The sequence below is a fragment of the Cuculus canorus genome, chromosome 11 (genome assembly GCF_017976375.1).
Source record: "Cuculus canorus isolate bCucCan1 chromosome 11, bCucCan1.pri, whole genome shotgun sequence".
Classification (NCBI taxonomy): Eukaryota; Metazoa; Chordata; class Aves; order Cuculiformes; family Cuculidae; genus Cuculus; species Cuculus canorus.
Window position 1 is genome coordinate 8759197 of NC_071411.1, and position 13925 is coordinate 8773121.

At 42.6% G+C, this 13925-nt stretch overlaps 1 protein-coding gene across 2 annotated transcripts in view; it reads left to right on the forward strand.

The window, feature by feature from the left end:
- The window catches only part of SETD5 (SET domain containing 5), a 67850-nt gene that overhangs the window by 39103 nt on the left and 14822 nt on the right, over positions 1–13925 (forward strand). For both annotated transcript variants that reach the window (XR_008451661.1, XM_009565847.2), the window contains exons 9-17: positions 1503–1651; positions 1946–2063; positions 2502–2611; positions 2895–3141; positions 3346–3426; positions 5691–5954; positions 6787–7107; positions 7716–7958; positions 12914–13043. Coding sequence is in view for 1 of the 2 variants with exons in the window: in XM_009565847.2 (XP_009564142.1) it covers positions 1503–1651; positions 1946–2063; positions 2502–2611; positions 2895–3141; positions 3346–3426; positions 5691–5954; positions 6787–7107; positions 7716–7958; positions 12914–13043 (1663 nt within the window). In the remaining variant the exon portion in view is untranslated. The remainder of the gene's footprint in view (positions 1–1502; positions 1652–1945; positions 2064–2501; positions 2612–2894; positions 3142–3345; positions 3427–5690; positions 5955–6786; positions 7108–7715; positions 7959–12913; positions 13044–13925) is intronic.

Sequence of the window (13925 nt, forward strand, 5' to 3'; positions counted from 1 at the left end):
TGAGAGAGAGATAGATAGACCCCATAGGCATGATAAATGCACTGGATATATCTCTGAGAGGAGATCTGGACAAGCACGACTATTACTCCCATCTGCATAAGTTTCAAGTTGATATTTTTATAAAGATATCCTTATTGTGGACCTGAGTGAGAGAAACCAACAGATAGGTCTTACTTCACTGACTGATCCAAGATCTGCAGTATAATGTCATATTAAAACAATGAAAGTCATCTTCATCCCAGAGAGGTTTAATTCAGAGCACATACAGGATTGCTATGAAAAAGTAGTCTGTGGTTCAATACTTTCATGTGATCAGTACCGAGGGTTTCATTTGGCTCCCAGTGTTGCATGCTGCCTTAAGGCATTAACTTTATTTTCACAAGGTTAGAATGTCATATGTTCTGTCATTGTCCAGACTGAGCCCCTTCTTAAGTTACTGTGATTTTTATCCATTTGAGCGGACTGCTCAGTAGCTGTTTCTAGTGAGAATTTTATCAGGAAAAGCTGGAAGCTTGCTTTTCATAAAGTCTTGTGTTTTACTTCTAATTTAAATAGATGACTGTCATTCTTACTGAATTAAGAACTCTTATGCCTCAATTCAGTCCAGAAAAGTGTGAAACCTGGGTCCTTATGCACAGTGAATGGCATACTTAGGAAAGAGCAGGCACAGCTCATGGGGTGAGGCAGCCAGTCATCTTCACATAATTTTTACTTGTTGAGAGGTTCAGCCTGTTAAGCAGGAAAAGCCCTTTGTTCCCATGGAAGAAGGCTTTCTTGTGCCATAGTGCTTGTGATATCCCGTCCGTTATTCTGTAAAATGTGTCGTCTTTGAATGCCTGTGCTTAAATAACAGTTGTGGTTTCACACTGTCAAGACACATTGTTGTGAAAATCCATTGTAATAGAGCTATAGACTTTACATAAAGAACATTCAACAGACTGTCACTACTTAGTTAAAAATTCATTTCTTCATGTTCAAAAAAAAATTCTATAGCACTAGTTGAGCAGGCAGGTAAGAGAAGTTTCTGGATGGAGATGATAGGAATTGCTGGCTTAAGTATCTTGTCTTGTAAGCTGGAATTTACCATCTTCTGCAGAAGGAAAAGCTTGTGTTTCTTTCCTCTGAATGTGTGACAACCCACAATTTAGGGAAGATTTGATTTATTCTGGCTCTGAAGGTGGCCATAATTGCAGAGCAGTTCCTTGTTATCAGCAACTGACAGGTCTGGTTATGCCTCCTAGCTGTAAGACTGAAATACTTGGTTTGATAGGCTTGTGGGACTTGCTGTCGAAGGAAGGGAATAAATACTCTTTACTTTTTCATAAATATGATCAAGGTTATTGGTCATTACTAAACTGTTGCAGAATAAAGAATATAGTCACCTGTCTTGAGTTTGTGTGTTGCTACTAGATTAATATTTCTTTTCAAGTATGTAAAATGCTTTTCACAAGTTAGAAGTCTGTGGTTTAAGTTCTCATATTTTGCTTTGTTTTTTGTTACAGCTGCAGCTGGGAAGGGTGACTCGGGTTCAGAAGCACCGGAAGATCCTGAGGGCTGCGAGAGACTTGGCACTAGATACCCTTATAATTGAGTATCGCGGGAAGGTTATGTTACGACAGCAATTCGAGGTCAATGGGCATTTCTTCAAAAAGTAAGAGTACTATGAAGTGATTAGTATGAGAGCATCATGGCACGGAGAGACTGTTGTCTCTGTGGGATAATGCACACTTGCAGGGCCCTTGTCGGCTGTACCATCCATAGAATTCAAATATACAACCTCAGCTTGATGCTCTGCTTATGGACCACCAAACCCTCTGAAGCAGATCTGTTAAACTGTGATGATGGAAGTGATGGAAGCACTGCTTCCAGCGAAGTTAGGGATACCTGTTGTAAGTGCCATGGGAATTGGGTATTTTGGGATTGAGACATTCTGTTACTTCTCCAGGCCATATCCCTTTGTGCTGTTCTACTCCAAGTTCAATGGCGTTGAAATGTGTGTTGATGCCCGCACCTTTGGTAATGATGCCAGGTTCATCAGGCGTTCCTGCACTCCAAATGCAGAGGTAAATTCTCTCTTCACCATCACTATAGTTGCAAATACGTGTTTTCCACAGGTTTAGTGTATTCCATTTTTAAGAATATTGAATCTTAGAATGCAGTGAACAGGGTAAATTCTTCGCATCTCATGCTTGTTTGATGGTTTATACTTGGAAGGTGAGACCAGAATGTTTGAGACCAGAGGTATTTCTTGGGAAGGAAAAGGTTTCTTTTATGTCTTTTCTTTGACTGCAGAATGATAGTTCGGTTAAGCAGGTAGCAGTGAGTAGTAAGTAGAAAGGCACAGGATGAGATGGAACAGTGAAGAAGGCTTTTCCCTGTCGAGAATTTAGGCTATTATTGATGGTATAGATAAGAGCTACTTTGCAGAAGGCGGCTTCCCTCTTGGAAGTGAAAAGTGCAACTTGTGGAGATTTTAGTTTCTCTCTGCTTTGTTTAACAAGGTTCGTCATGTGATTGCTGATGGGATGATCCACCTGTGTATCTATGCTGTTGCCACCATTGCCAAGGACACAGAGGTTACCATCGCCTTTGACTATGAGTACAACATCTGGTGAGTCCTTCACCTCGCCCAGGAGCTCTCCACTGCCCTCCTGGACTGGACATCTTCCTCCAGCCCTTTCCTCGCATTCTACATTTTGCTCCGTTTTCTACTGAATTGCATTTTCCGGCTACTGTCCAGTTCTGCTGGCATATTCTCCAGTAGAGGCCATAAGGTAGCCTGCTGTCCTTGCTTTGGCACGTGGCGAGATGTTTAGTAGGAGATGCATTGAATGTCTCTGTACAAGGGTTAAGAAATGAAGAGTGACACAAATTATGTTTGTGTTTTGGAGCAGCAACTATAAAGTGGACTGTGCATGTCACAAGGGGAACCGGAATTGTCCTGTGCAGAAGCGTAGCCCAAATGCTGCAGAACACCTACCTCCACCTGTTTTAGGCGCACTGATTGGGGCAGAAACACGCCGGCGAAAAGCCCGTCGAAAGGAACTAGAAATGGAACAGCAGGGCATTGCTTCAGATGAGAACATCAGTCAACAAACAGAGGAAGTTCCAGAGGGACCTGCAGCAGTCAGTGACAATGAGGTAGAGCCCTTGACAGTGTTATGTGTATTTTTGTCATTCAGTGGTGTGGAATCTGATCCAATTCAACATTAGGGTTTTCAGAACAGAAGTTCTGTTCCTTTCTAACACCTTTAGTGTCTTGGATGACCAAGGGAATGTTGTTAACTTTAGAACACTACTGGATTTTGTTTGAAATACTAAGGCTGGACTGGGCTTCTCTTTCAGGTGGCAGAGAAGGCGGAGAAACAAGAAGAGGAGAAAGAGGAGCCTGTAGATGAACAGGGAGCCTTGGCCCACAGCCGTCGGGCAAGTACCTTTCTCAGTCTGGGTATCATCCTCCTTAGGAGTTGCTTCATGCAGTGACCAGCAGGTCTAGTGGGTTATTTCCCTTGTTTCAACACAAATTCCAGTTGTCAATAGTCTTCAATTATTTGATTTAAAAAAAAAAAACAAAAAAAAACCAAAAAAACTCCTAAAACCCCAGGCAGACTCTACATCACAGGATTTATGGTACGAGTACTGCAGCTTAGAAGGTACGCGCTGGGTTTATTTCCTGTTTGAAAGGTTTAACTGTTACTTTCAGGGCTATTTTATAGTTTAAAACATATCATTAACAAGACAGTGAGCATCAGATTCTAAAACGTAATTGCACCCTTTTTATGTTCCTGCTGCCCTTCCTTATTACCAGTAGAAGAATTTATGGAGCCACATGATGAACCAGAATCCAACTCTTGTTAAAACTTACCCATTTTTCTGGGTTAGGTTTTCTAACATGTAAACCCATATAGAGAATAAATATAAACATACTGCCTTGTGGGAAAAGGATCAAGTGGCAAAAGCTGGTAAAGAGAGGTAGACCACCCCCAGCAGCACTATTGACAGAAATCAATGAAATTTACTAGATTTAATATTGGGAAATCCCTTTGTGTCCCAATTCAATGTTTTCTTAATCAGTCTTCTTGATCAAAATATTATTTCATTCTCTTGAGTCTTTGATAACACAGTTCCTTCTCAGCTGCCTTCTGTACTGAGTAGAGCTGGTTTTTGCCTTGTGCTTCTTATGGGATTGCTCCCTGTTTTAGCATGTGTTATTTATATGAATGGAGCTGTTCTGGCTCTACTTAATTCATTAATTAAAACAAAAGAAAACAAAACAAAAAAAAAAAACCAAAAAAAAAAAAAAACCAAAACCAGCCAGCCAAAAATCCAAGGGAAAGAAAGCGCTTCCATCGTTCTGCCAGCCAGTGAATGTATTGGAGCTAGGAGTTCCCTGTTTTTCCTTCTTTCACTATGTACCTTAATCACCACGCTTTCTCTAATAGGATCTTCTGTGTGTAATTTTCCTGTAATGCTTTAGATATTAAACCAGTGCATCCAGCAGGGAGATCCTTAGATTTTGTCATGGATTTTTTAGACTAGGCAAGATAAAGCAATCATTTTTTATTGAAATTTGAATAAGAGCAGTCTTCCATCAGACTGGCTTTAAGCTTGGAGGCGAGATTTCATTTTAATGCAGGGAAACCGATCTCTTTCTGGGGCAGCAGTATAGTTCAAGAAGACCAAGTGAAGACTCGAGTTTCCCATGAGCCTGTAAGCCCAGTTCCTGGATGTTTCACCAGTTAAATCTCCTTTAATGAGATTCAGTTTTCTATACTTGGCACCAAGTAAATGCCTGTATCTATAGTTTTCCCAGTCTTTTATTTTTTCGTGTGTGTATTGAATATTTTTTAACAGAAAACTCTAAATGCCAGGCTGCTGTGATTGAGTGATGCTGTGCGCTTCAAGGTACTTTCTCCTCCATGACGATTCTCAGAAAGCACTTGACCCCACTTTTCAAAATTCACTTGATTCAGCCTGTTTTTTTGCCAGTCACTGCAGCATTATCATACTGGGCCTTTTACATGCATAATTACCAATTATTTGTGACACAGCTAGGTGATAAGATTTCCCATCCTTTCAGTCTACTAATGAATACCTTTATTTTGCACTTCTATTCTCTCATGTTCTGTTTTTCTTATCCACTATGTAAGCTGCTTAGACGAGCTTTTTGAGCTGGGTGATCTCTTGACACCAGCGAAGAAATGAATCTGTGTCATTTTAGTCCATTTGTGTGGTGTGTTATACCTACGGTAAATTACTGATTTACTTCTATTGTCTCTGGCTTCTGTTTATTTCTAATGTTTGGTTATTAGTGGGTAGATCTATTTGTTTCTGGGTCATCTCTTCACTCTATTTAGTACTGGTTTTAGTTCTTCAAAATTTTGTATTTTCTTGTGGCTATTTAATGAATATAACTTAGTAGTCTCTAAGTGGTCTTATTTAAGAGTGAAGTCTAGTTCTTGTGGTTACTCTATGAACACGTGAGTGTGTTGTTGTTATTCTGGGAAACTTGCCATCTTGAAAATGCAAACATCTGAAAAGAACTGTTTCTCTCTGTCCGCTTTCTGGCTCTTGTCATTGCTATTTGGCAGTTGTTCTCCTTCCTGTGCCGCATCCCACATCTGTCCTCGCCTCCTCCTCTTTATGTGCATAACTTGCAGGGCTGACTTGAATTTATTCTTGTGTTCTAGACCCGGGAAGACAGGAAGGTAGAAGCCATCATGCACATGTTTGAAAACTTGGAAAAGAGAAAGAGGAGACAAGAGCAACCATCGGACCGTAACAGCACTGATGCTGAAATCAACACCACTTCTGAAGCTCCTGAGCTGGAAGAGATAAAAACAGAGACTGCTGAAACTGAAGATGGAAGTTCAGCACTGAGTGCTGCTGCTCCAAATGTTTCTAACAGTAACAGCAATACTGGGGTGAACACACGGCGGTCTTCACAAGTAGTGGTAAGATGGAGATAGGACTGCTTAACAGCTTGTACCGAGCTCAGCATATCTGATCATAAGACTGTTCAGGTTTGGAGGAGCTTCATGAGGTTCCTAATCTATTCTGCATCAGGCAAGGTCAGCTCTGAGGTCAGATGAGTTGGCCGAGGTTTTACCTAGTCTTGCTTTTAATGCCTTCAAAGATGGAGACTATGCGACTCCTCTGGGAAACCTCTTCCTATTCATAACTTTTCTCATAGTGAAAAAATTTTGCCTTGTACCTGATCTGAACTTCTCATTTTGGTGTGTGTACCACTGCATCTTCTTAGTGGCTTCATTCTGGATATAGGAAGACTAATAAGTTTCCCTAAGCCTTCTCTGAGTTGAACAAGCCTGCTTCTTCACCCAGTGTATTGGTGTGAACTTAAGTTGGATGCGTAACTGCAGTCATTGAAGAATTTTTGCTTTTTCTTTTTTATTTTTTTGGCTCAGTCGGCTTTGATTGCTGTGTTTCCGTTATATCACAGGGCTCGGAGACTTGCCTGGAATGATACATGTCAGTTCAGATCATGAGTAAGAGCAGTTACTTTGAGACAAGCAGCAGGTTTCATACTGCTGCTTTTTTCCCTTAAGTCTAGTGTTCTGGTTGACCCATTTAAGAACTCAGCAGACAAACCGGTGACGTGCCAGTGTTTTAGAGAGGTCTCTAAAGCCATCTTATGAGCCAATACAGATTCCAAGCAGATTTTATGAGTCTAGTAGTGTCAATAAATAAATCTCAATCTGTGATCTGCATGCAGAGAAAAGAATAGTCTTAGAGGTGCTCAGACTAATGAGAGTTTATGTTGTGTAGGATGCTGTCCCTGAAAAAACAGTTACCAAGCCAGCTCCAGCTAAACCCTCCAGGCCTCGACCAAAAAGTCGCTTCTCTCGATACCGGACCAGTGCAGCACAAAGACTGAGAAGGCAAAAACAAGCCAGTTCCCAGCAAGCTGAACTCACACAGGCTGTCCCAGAGGAAGGAAGCACTGCCAGCTTGGTAACTGCAACAGATGTCAGCAATGTAGAAGGTCCAGGAGAAGGCAGACAGTTGATGGGATCTGACCCAACTGCTATCCTGGCTGCAGGATCTCAGTCTAATCGAGCTGCAGTAAAGTACCCCAAAACTAAAAAGGTAAATGTGGTGGAGTGCTCAAAGTGGAGAGGGGGTGAGGAAGGGGGTCGTGGGGCCTTTGGGGAAAAGTTGGCTCAAAGGAAACAGTTCTTCAAAATAGCTGGAATTATGTGACTTAATGTTTACTATATTATTTGAATTGAGAGTGTTTAAGAGCCCTCATCATGGATTGGATTTGGCTGCTCAGCCCTGTACACGCAGTGATCAGAAAAATAAATCAGCTGATCTTTACAGCCAGTCTGTGTAGGCTGAAGCAGAAGTTAGTGGGCAGGTGCCACATACTGGGCATAAATTAGCCATTGATACATTTAGGTTTGCAGCTAGAAACTAGTTTTGAACAAGATTGAGTTTTGGGAGAACATTTTAATAAGATTAATATAGCGTAAAATCAAGCTACTTCTGTAAAATTGGATTACCTGTTGTTGTGCCTGCAACAGATGTGAATTGGTTTTGATGTGGGAAGTCCTGGCTGTGGTTGTTCCTCTTGAGGAGGAGGGAGGTTTTAGCATTTGGGCTGACCTGAGCATCGCTTCCCCGCATGCCTTTGTGCCATGCTGCCTTTCTTCTTCATCTTTGCTACTTGCATTGACGTGTGTTTTCTCCCTCAGTATCTTGTTACCGAGTGGCTGAATGACAAGGCAGAGAAGCAGGAGTGCCCCATTGAATGCCCTCTGCGCATTACCACAGACCCAACAGTTTTGGCAACTACCCTGAATATGTTGCCAGGTCTTACCCACTCCCCGCTAATTTGTACCACACCTAAACACTACATTCGTTTTGGTTCACCTTTCAACCCGGAGAGACGACGAAGGCCCTTTATGTTGGATGGAATTTACAGCTCCTGTAAAAAGGTATGTTTGCTTATGTCTTATCTGCAGGGGCTATATACTCATCAGCCTCTTATTGGCACCCTTGTAAAATTTTTGTCCTCTTTGAACCCATTTCCATATATTCCTGCTGAGCTGACCTTGCATGATGTGTCGATTCAGTCTCCAGGCTGTGACTGCTGACCTTCTCCTAGCCAGGCTTCAGTCTTCATCCTTTCCTCTTATTGTGGCAGAACAACTGTTCTGTGACTCCCTTCTTAGAAACACATATTTTCAAATATTCAGTGGCCATTTATTCCCCAGCATATGTGATTTGAGGGGTTTTAGTTGTTGCCCTTAGAATGTATTATGTCACTGCTTTCACAATCAGAGGATGATTGGCATTGTGGTGATAGGACAGTGTTGTCATTGAGTGATTCCTCAGTCAACATCTGGTTTTAGAGAACCTTTATTTAGCAAAGCTTTGAGTTTGCCTGTTCATAAGAGCAAGCTCACAGCTCTTTCTTTGGGATCATAGACTGTATCTGCCACAGATACTTGTGGCCCTGCAGGAAGCCTGAACTGAGCCCACTTGAGGACTCTGTTCCCCCAGAAATGATATGTGGCCAGTAAATACTAGCATTTACCCGTCTGCAGGGAAACAATAGAATCGTAGAGTGACTAGGTTGGAAGGGACCCACTGGGTCATTGAGTCCAACCATTCCTAACGCTCCCTAAACCACACCCCTCAGCACCTCCAGGGAAGGTGACTCAACCATCTCCCTGGGCAGCCTATTCCAGTGCCCAATGACCCTTTCCGTGAAAAATTTTTTCCTGATGTCAAGCCTGAACCTCTCCTGGCAGAGCTTGAGGCATTCCCCCTTGTCCTGTCCTCTGTGACTTGGGAGAAAAGGCCAGCTCCCTCCTCTTCATAACCTCTCTTTCAGGTAGTTGTAGAGAGCAATAAGGTCTGCCCTCAGCCTCCTTGTCTCCAGGCTAAACAACCCCAGCTCTCTCAGCTGCTTCTCATAAGACTTGTTCTCCAGCCCCCTCACCAGCTTCTCTGGACATGCCTCAACATCCTTCTTGTGGTGAGAGGCCCAGAACTGAACACAGTACTTGAGGGGTGGTCTCACCAGTGCCGAGTACAGAGGGACAATAACCTCCCTGGACCTGCTGATCACGCTGTTTCTGATACAAGCCAAGATACCATTGGCCTTCTTGGCCACCTGGACACATTGCTGGCTCATGTTCAGTCAGCTGTCAACCAACACCCCCAGGTCCTTCTCCTCTAGGCAGCTTTCTAGCCAGACTTCCCCTAGTCTGTAGCACTGCATAGGGTTGTTATGCCCCAAGTGCAGGACCCGGCATTTGGCCTTGTTAAACCTCATGCCATTGGTGTCAGCCCAGTGGTCCAACCTGTTCAGATCCCTTTGCAGTGCCTCCCTACCCTCCATCAAATCCACGCTTCCACCCAGCTTAGTGTCATCTGCAAACTTGCTAAGGGTGCACTCAATGCCTTCATCCAGGTCATTGATAAAGACATTGAACAGAGCTGGACCCAGTACCGAGCCCTGGGGAACCCCACTTGTGACTGGCCTCCAGCTGGAGTTAACTCCATTGACCACCACTCTCTGGGCCCGGCCATCCAACCAGTTTTCAACCCAGGAGAGTGTCCGCCTGTCCAGGCCAGAGGCTGACAGTTTCTGAAGCAGAATGCTGTGAGAAACTGTGTCAAAGGCTTTACTGAAGTCCAAGAAGACTACAGTCACAGCCTTTCCCCCATCCAGTAGTCGAGTCACTTTGTCATAGAAGGCGATCAAGTTAGTTTGGCAAGACATACCTTTCGTGAACCCGTGTTGACTGGGCCTGATCACCCAGTTCTCTTGCATGTGCTTCATGATAGCACTCAAGATCACCTGTTCTATGACTTTCCCTGGCACTGAGGTCAGACTGACAGGCCTGTAATTCCCCAGATCCTCCCTGCAACCCTTCTTGTAGATGGGCACAACATCAGCCAGACTCCAGTCCAGTGGAACTTCCCCAGTCAGCCAGGACCACTGGAAGATGATGGAAAGGGGTTCAGGTTAGTTTGCTCAGTCGGATTTCTATCAGAATTCATCTTGACTGTTGCTTTGCTCGGAGGCTCTGGGTGATTACCTGAGAAAAACTTTATGGAAATCCTTTCTGATCTTCCAGTCTTGGTAGCTTTCAAAGTCAGGCACCATGTCCTGGTTTCTTTGCCTTCCTTTGAGGGAGTTTCTCTAGGGAGAAGCTTCAGACTTTGCTGTTTCCGCCTTCAGGCAATTTGTTGTCATGCACCAACAGGCAGATATAAAAAGAAGCTGTTCTCTCCTGGGTGGTTCCTCCATAGGTGAAGCTCTTGATGGTTCATGGGTACTTGTATGAGCAAAACCATGTTTATTTTTATGTGCCTGGCCAATCTGCCTGTGCAACTCTAAGCTGAGAACTGCAAGGTTTCAGCTGCTTTTTTGAACCATTAACTGTCTTTGAGGGAAGAGAGAAGCATCCAGATCAGAATTGGCAGGGTTATTTTGATTTCACTTATTGGTGCATTTGTTTTACAACTAACCAGCAAGCTCACAATTCAGTAAAAACTGTTATCATAAAACAAGTCTTCCAATCTCTGGCTGGTTTTGGCTATTTTTGAGTCATCTGGTAATCCTCATTGCTGGAGAGGGAATGGACTAGTCTCATAACGGACGAGTTCCATTTAGTCCACATCTTCCCTGAAACTGAGTATCCAAAACTGGATGTCATGTTACACCTGGAGCATTTTCAGTGCAGAATGCTCTATGTCTTGTAGCCTATACCCATTATGTGCATCCTAGTACAATGACCAAGTTCTATTTGTATTGATTTGGACTCATGTTCAGTTTGTGACTCAATATGTTTGTTAGAAAAGCAGTCTAGGGTTGCTCTAGCCTGTAGTTTTAGGAGTGATTGTTTCTGGCTTTGTATGGTAATTTGCTCTAGCCTGTGCTGAGCTGTGTCCTGATTTTCCCCATCCATTTTCCAGTGTAGTAGAAAAATCTTGAATGCTGTCTTCTAGCATGTTCTTGTTTCTCCCAGGCTGGCATCATATGAAAACTTCAGTTGGTTCCATTATCTAAATAATAAAATGCCGAAAGCTTCTGTGTCCAGAATAGATGTTGCAGAAAGTAATTTATTAGATTTCTACTTTTTGAAAGTAAATAACTGTTTCTAGTAAGAGGTTTTATCCACTTTCTAGGAGTTCCTGTCTTTCATGGAAAATGCTTGGTAACCTTCAGTGTTTTTATTGTGAACAGTCTGGAAGTGTAGAAAAAGTCTGATTCTCATGTTCAGGAATGTTTAGAAAACTCTCACAGAGAAGACTTCATTTTCAGTTAGCTGAGGTGTAGAAATGGTCCTGAACTTGATGATGTTGCTCTCTCAAGATCTGATCTTTCTATCTTGTCTGCTTCTGACTACTCAGTCAGGAAGGTTAATTTGTAAAGGTTGGTGAAATAGATCACATATTTTCTTGGATTGCCAGCAGGCCTCTTCCTTAAACTACTGAGGATTGTGCCAAATGCCTCAGCTGATGATCTCAGTTTGCTTCCAAAGCATGCCAGAGTCTGAACCTTGCAAGGAAACCAAACTGTATATGTTGCTCTCGTTAATCACACATTGTACAGTGACTTGGCTGTCGAATGAGATGCTGCATTTGAAGTAGCAGTGCTCCAGACTGGCTGGCACTTCTCGCTTTTCCTGGTGGCCGCAGTGGAATCCATTGAGATATATTTGAACAGAGAAGAAATGTCTGCTGTATGGTAGAGAAGGCCATCAAAATAGATCCTGTCACCTGCTCTTCATCCTCGTATTGAATCTTTTACTTTCACAACTGTGGCCGCTGAGTTTCTTGTGCACTTTCATGGTAGCTTTGAGGAATCATAGGGATTATACACGTATCTCTTAACAGGATGCACGTTGCTGGCACAATCCACAGATGTGGATTACTGAAAGGTCAACTTATGATTTTAAACCTCTGTGTGAGAAGAAAAGGCTAGTAAAGTGAGTCCTGGGGGTAAACTACACAAATGCAAATTACTGTTAGGGGCTTTTTTCAGCGGTTTGTTTGTCCATTTACTGAAACACCTGAGTGTTTTCCCTTATATTGTGGCTGTTACTTTTTATAGCAAAGTAATCAAAGGTTTCCTGCATGCTATCAGGAGTCAGCTTTCATCAAGATACAAGGCTAGCACACTCAGTGCAGCAGCTGATTTGCTAAGACTTCCAATTCATATTCACTTGCAGGAGATGTGGAACGTTCTTTATTGTCCGTGTTCAGAAGACCACTGTGACTTTTATCTCTTAGTAGCTGAAGAGAAGATTTGCCTTTATTATTCTCTTCTTGTTTCAGCCCTTGAGAACCACTACTTTAGATTTCTTTTTTTTCTCTTTGTCTCTGGCAGCAAGCACAGTCTTGGAAGAATTGCTGTGTGATTAAACCCAGCCATGTCTTTGCTGGAATTGTTAGAGCAGAATCTATGTTAAGCTCTGATACGCCCTAGTGAAGCAGGGGGACAGTGTGCTTGTACTCCTGCACAGGAAACAGCTTTTTTTTCAAAAATCTGGCGTTTAAGATAGTTATTTATTAAGGTAGATATTTATTTCCCTTTTCATTAAAGATTGATTTTAATAGTTTTTAGCTGCCAGAGTTTTGAACTTCATCTATTTATAATTTTTACCTATCTTTGTGTTATTGCTGAAGACTGCTGATCCTCAGAATACATCTCATCAAGAGCACAGTCAGCCCCATCACAGTAGGTGTTAGACTCAGCGCTAACAGCTGTGTTCTAAAAGGTTCCTGTCTGAACACACGCGAAGGAGGTAATATCAGTGTTCTGAGCAGTCTGTCCTGCTGCACAGAAGTGTAGGAGTTGGAGTACGTCCTGCAAGATTAAATAGAAACTACCAGAGGGCCTGCACGTTTATGTAGTCTTGTTCTGTTTCAGCGCTGGATCAAACAAGCCCTGGAAGAGGGGATGACTCAGACCTCACCAGCTCCGCAAGAGAGCAGAACCCAATGTCTATACCAAAATAACGAGAACAGCAGTTCTTCCAGCATCTGCAAAGATGACACGGGTAAGTGCTCAGCACCGTCAGGGCAGCGTGGGCTTGAGTGAAACTGTGGAAGCTGCTGAATAACAAAGGCAGCTGCACAGGACCACGTTAATGTGTGCTGCTGCTTGATGGCACAGCTTTATGGCAGGTGAGAATGTTACTTTGCCATTCATTCAAATTTCTGCAGACCCATTGTAGCTTGAGCATGTGTGAAGTTTCTCAGTATTTTCCTGTGCAAAGATAATCACTTTATCTTGCATCATCAACCTCCGTGCCGTGTGATCGTTTGTCCAATAGAGGGGGGAAAAAAAGTACAATATCATCTCTTTTCAGCAGGATGCTGTTAGATGGACAACTAAATATCTGCTGACTATAGGAAGATATAGCAAAGTCTCACAGGCACGTATGTAATAAGCGAATGATTAAGTAAGTCTCAAAGATGGAGAAGCTAAAATCTGTGAGTAAAGCAGCAGAATGGTTAAATATTGTCTGAATCTTTCTACAGAGAAAGAGGGTGAAGATCTGCCCAGTCGGGCGTCAGTTTTCCAAAGACAACAGACAGGAAACTAGACAGCACACAAATAATGCAGAATTTATTGTTGAAAAGTTAGATGAATAAGAAATCAAGAGTGCCAGAACCAATACATGCATGCCCTCGAGCAAGACCTGAAGAAACAACAGCTGAACTGCAGAATTTACTGAATGCTTTTTTTTTTTAAACTGAGCATAAAAAACCCACTATGGGAAAGTATCAATTCTTTGTGGGAGCGAAATGTGTTTGGGCTGTATTGATGTACTCTATAAGGAACTATTAGGTTCAGGTCATGATACCTGAACTACCTGTAGTTTGTTCATAGCAGTGACAGTGATATGCCCTCTGACCCCTCTCTTCCACTCTTTTCT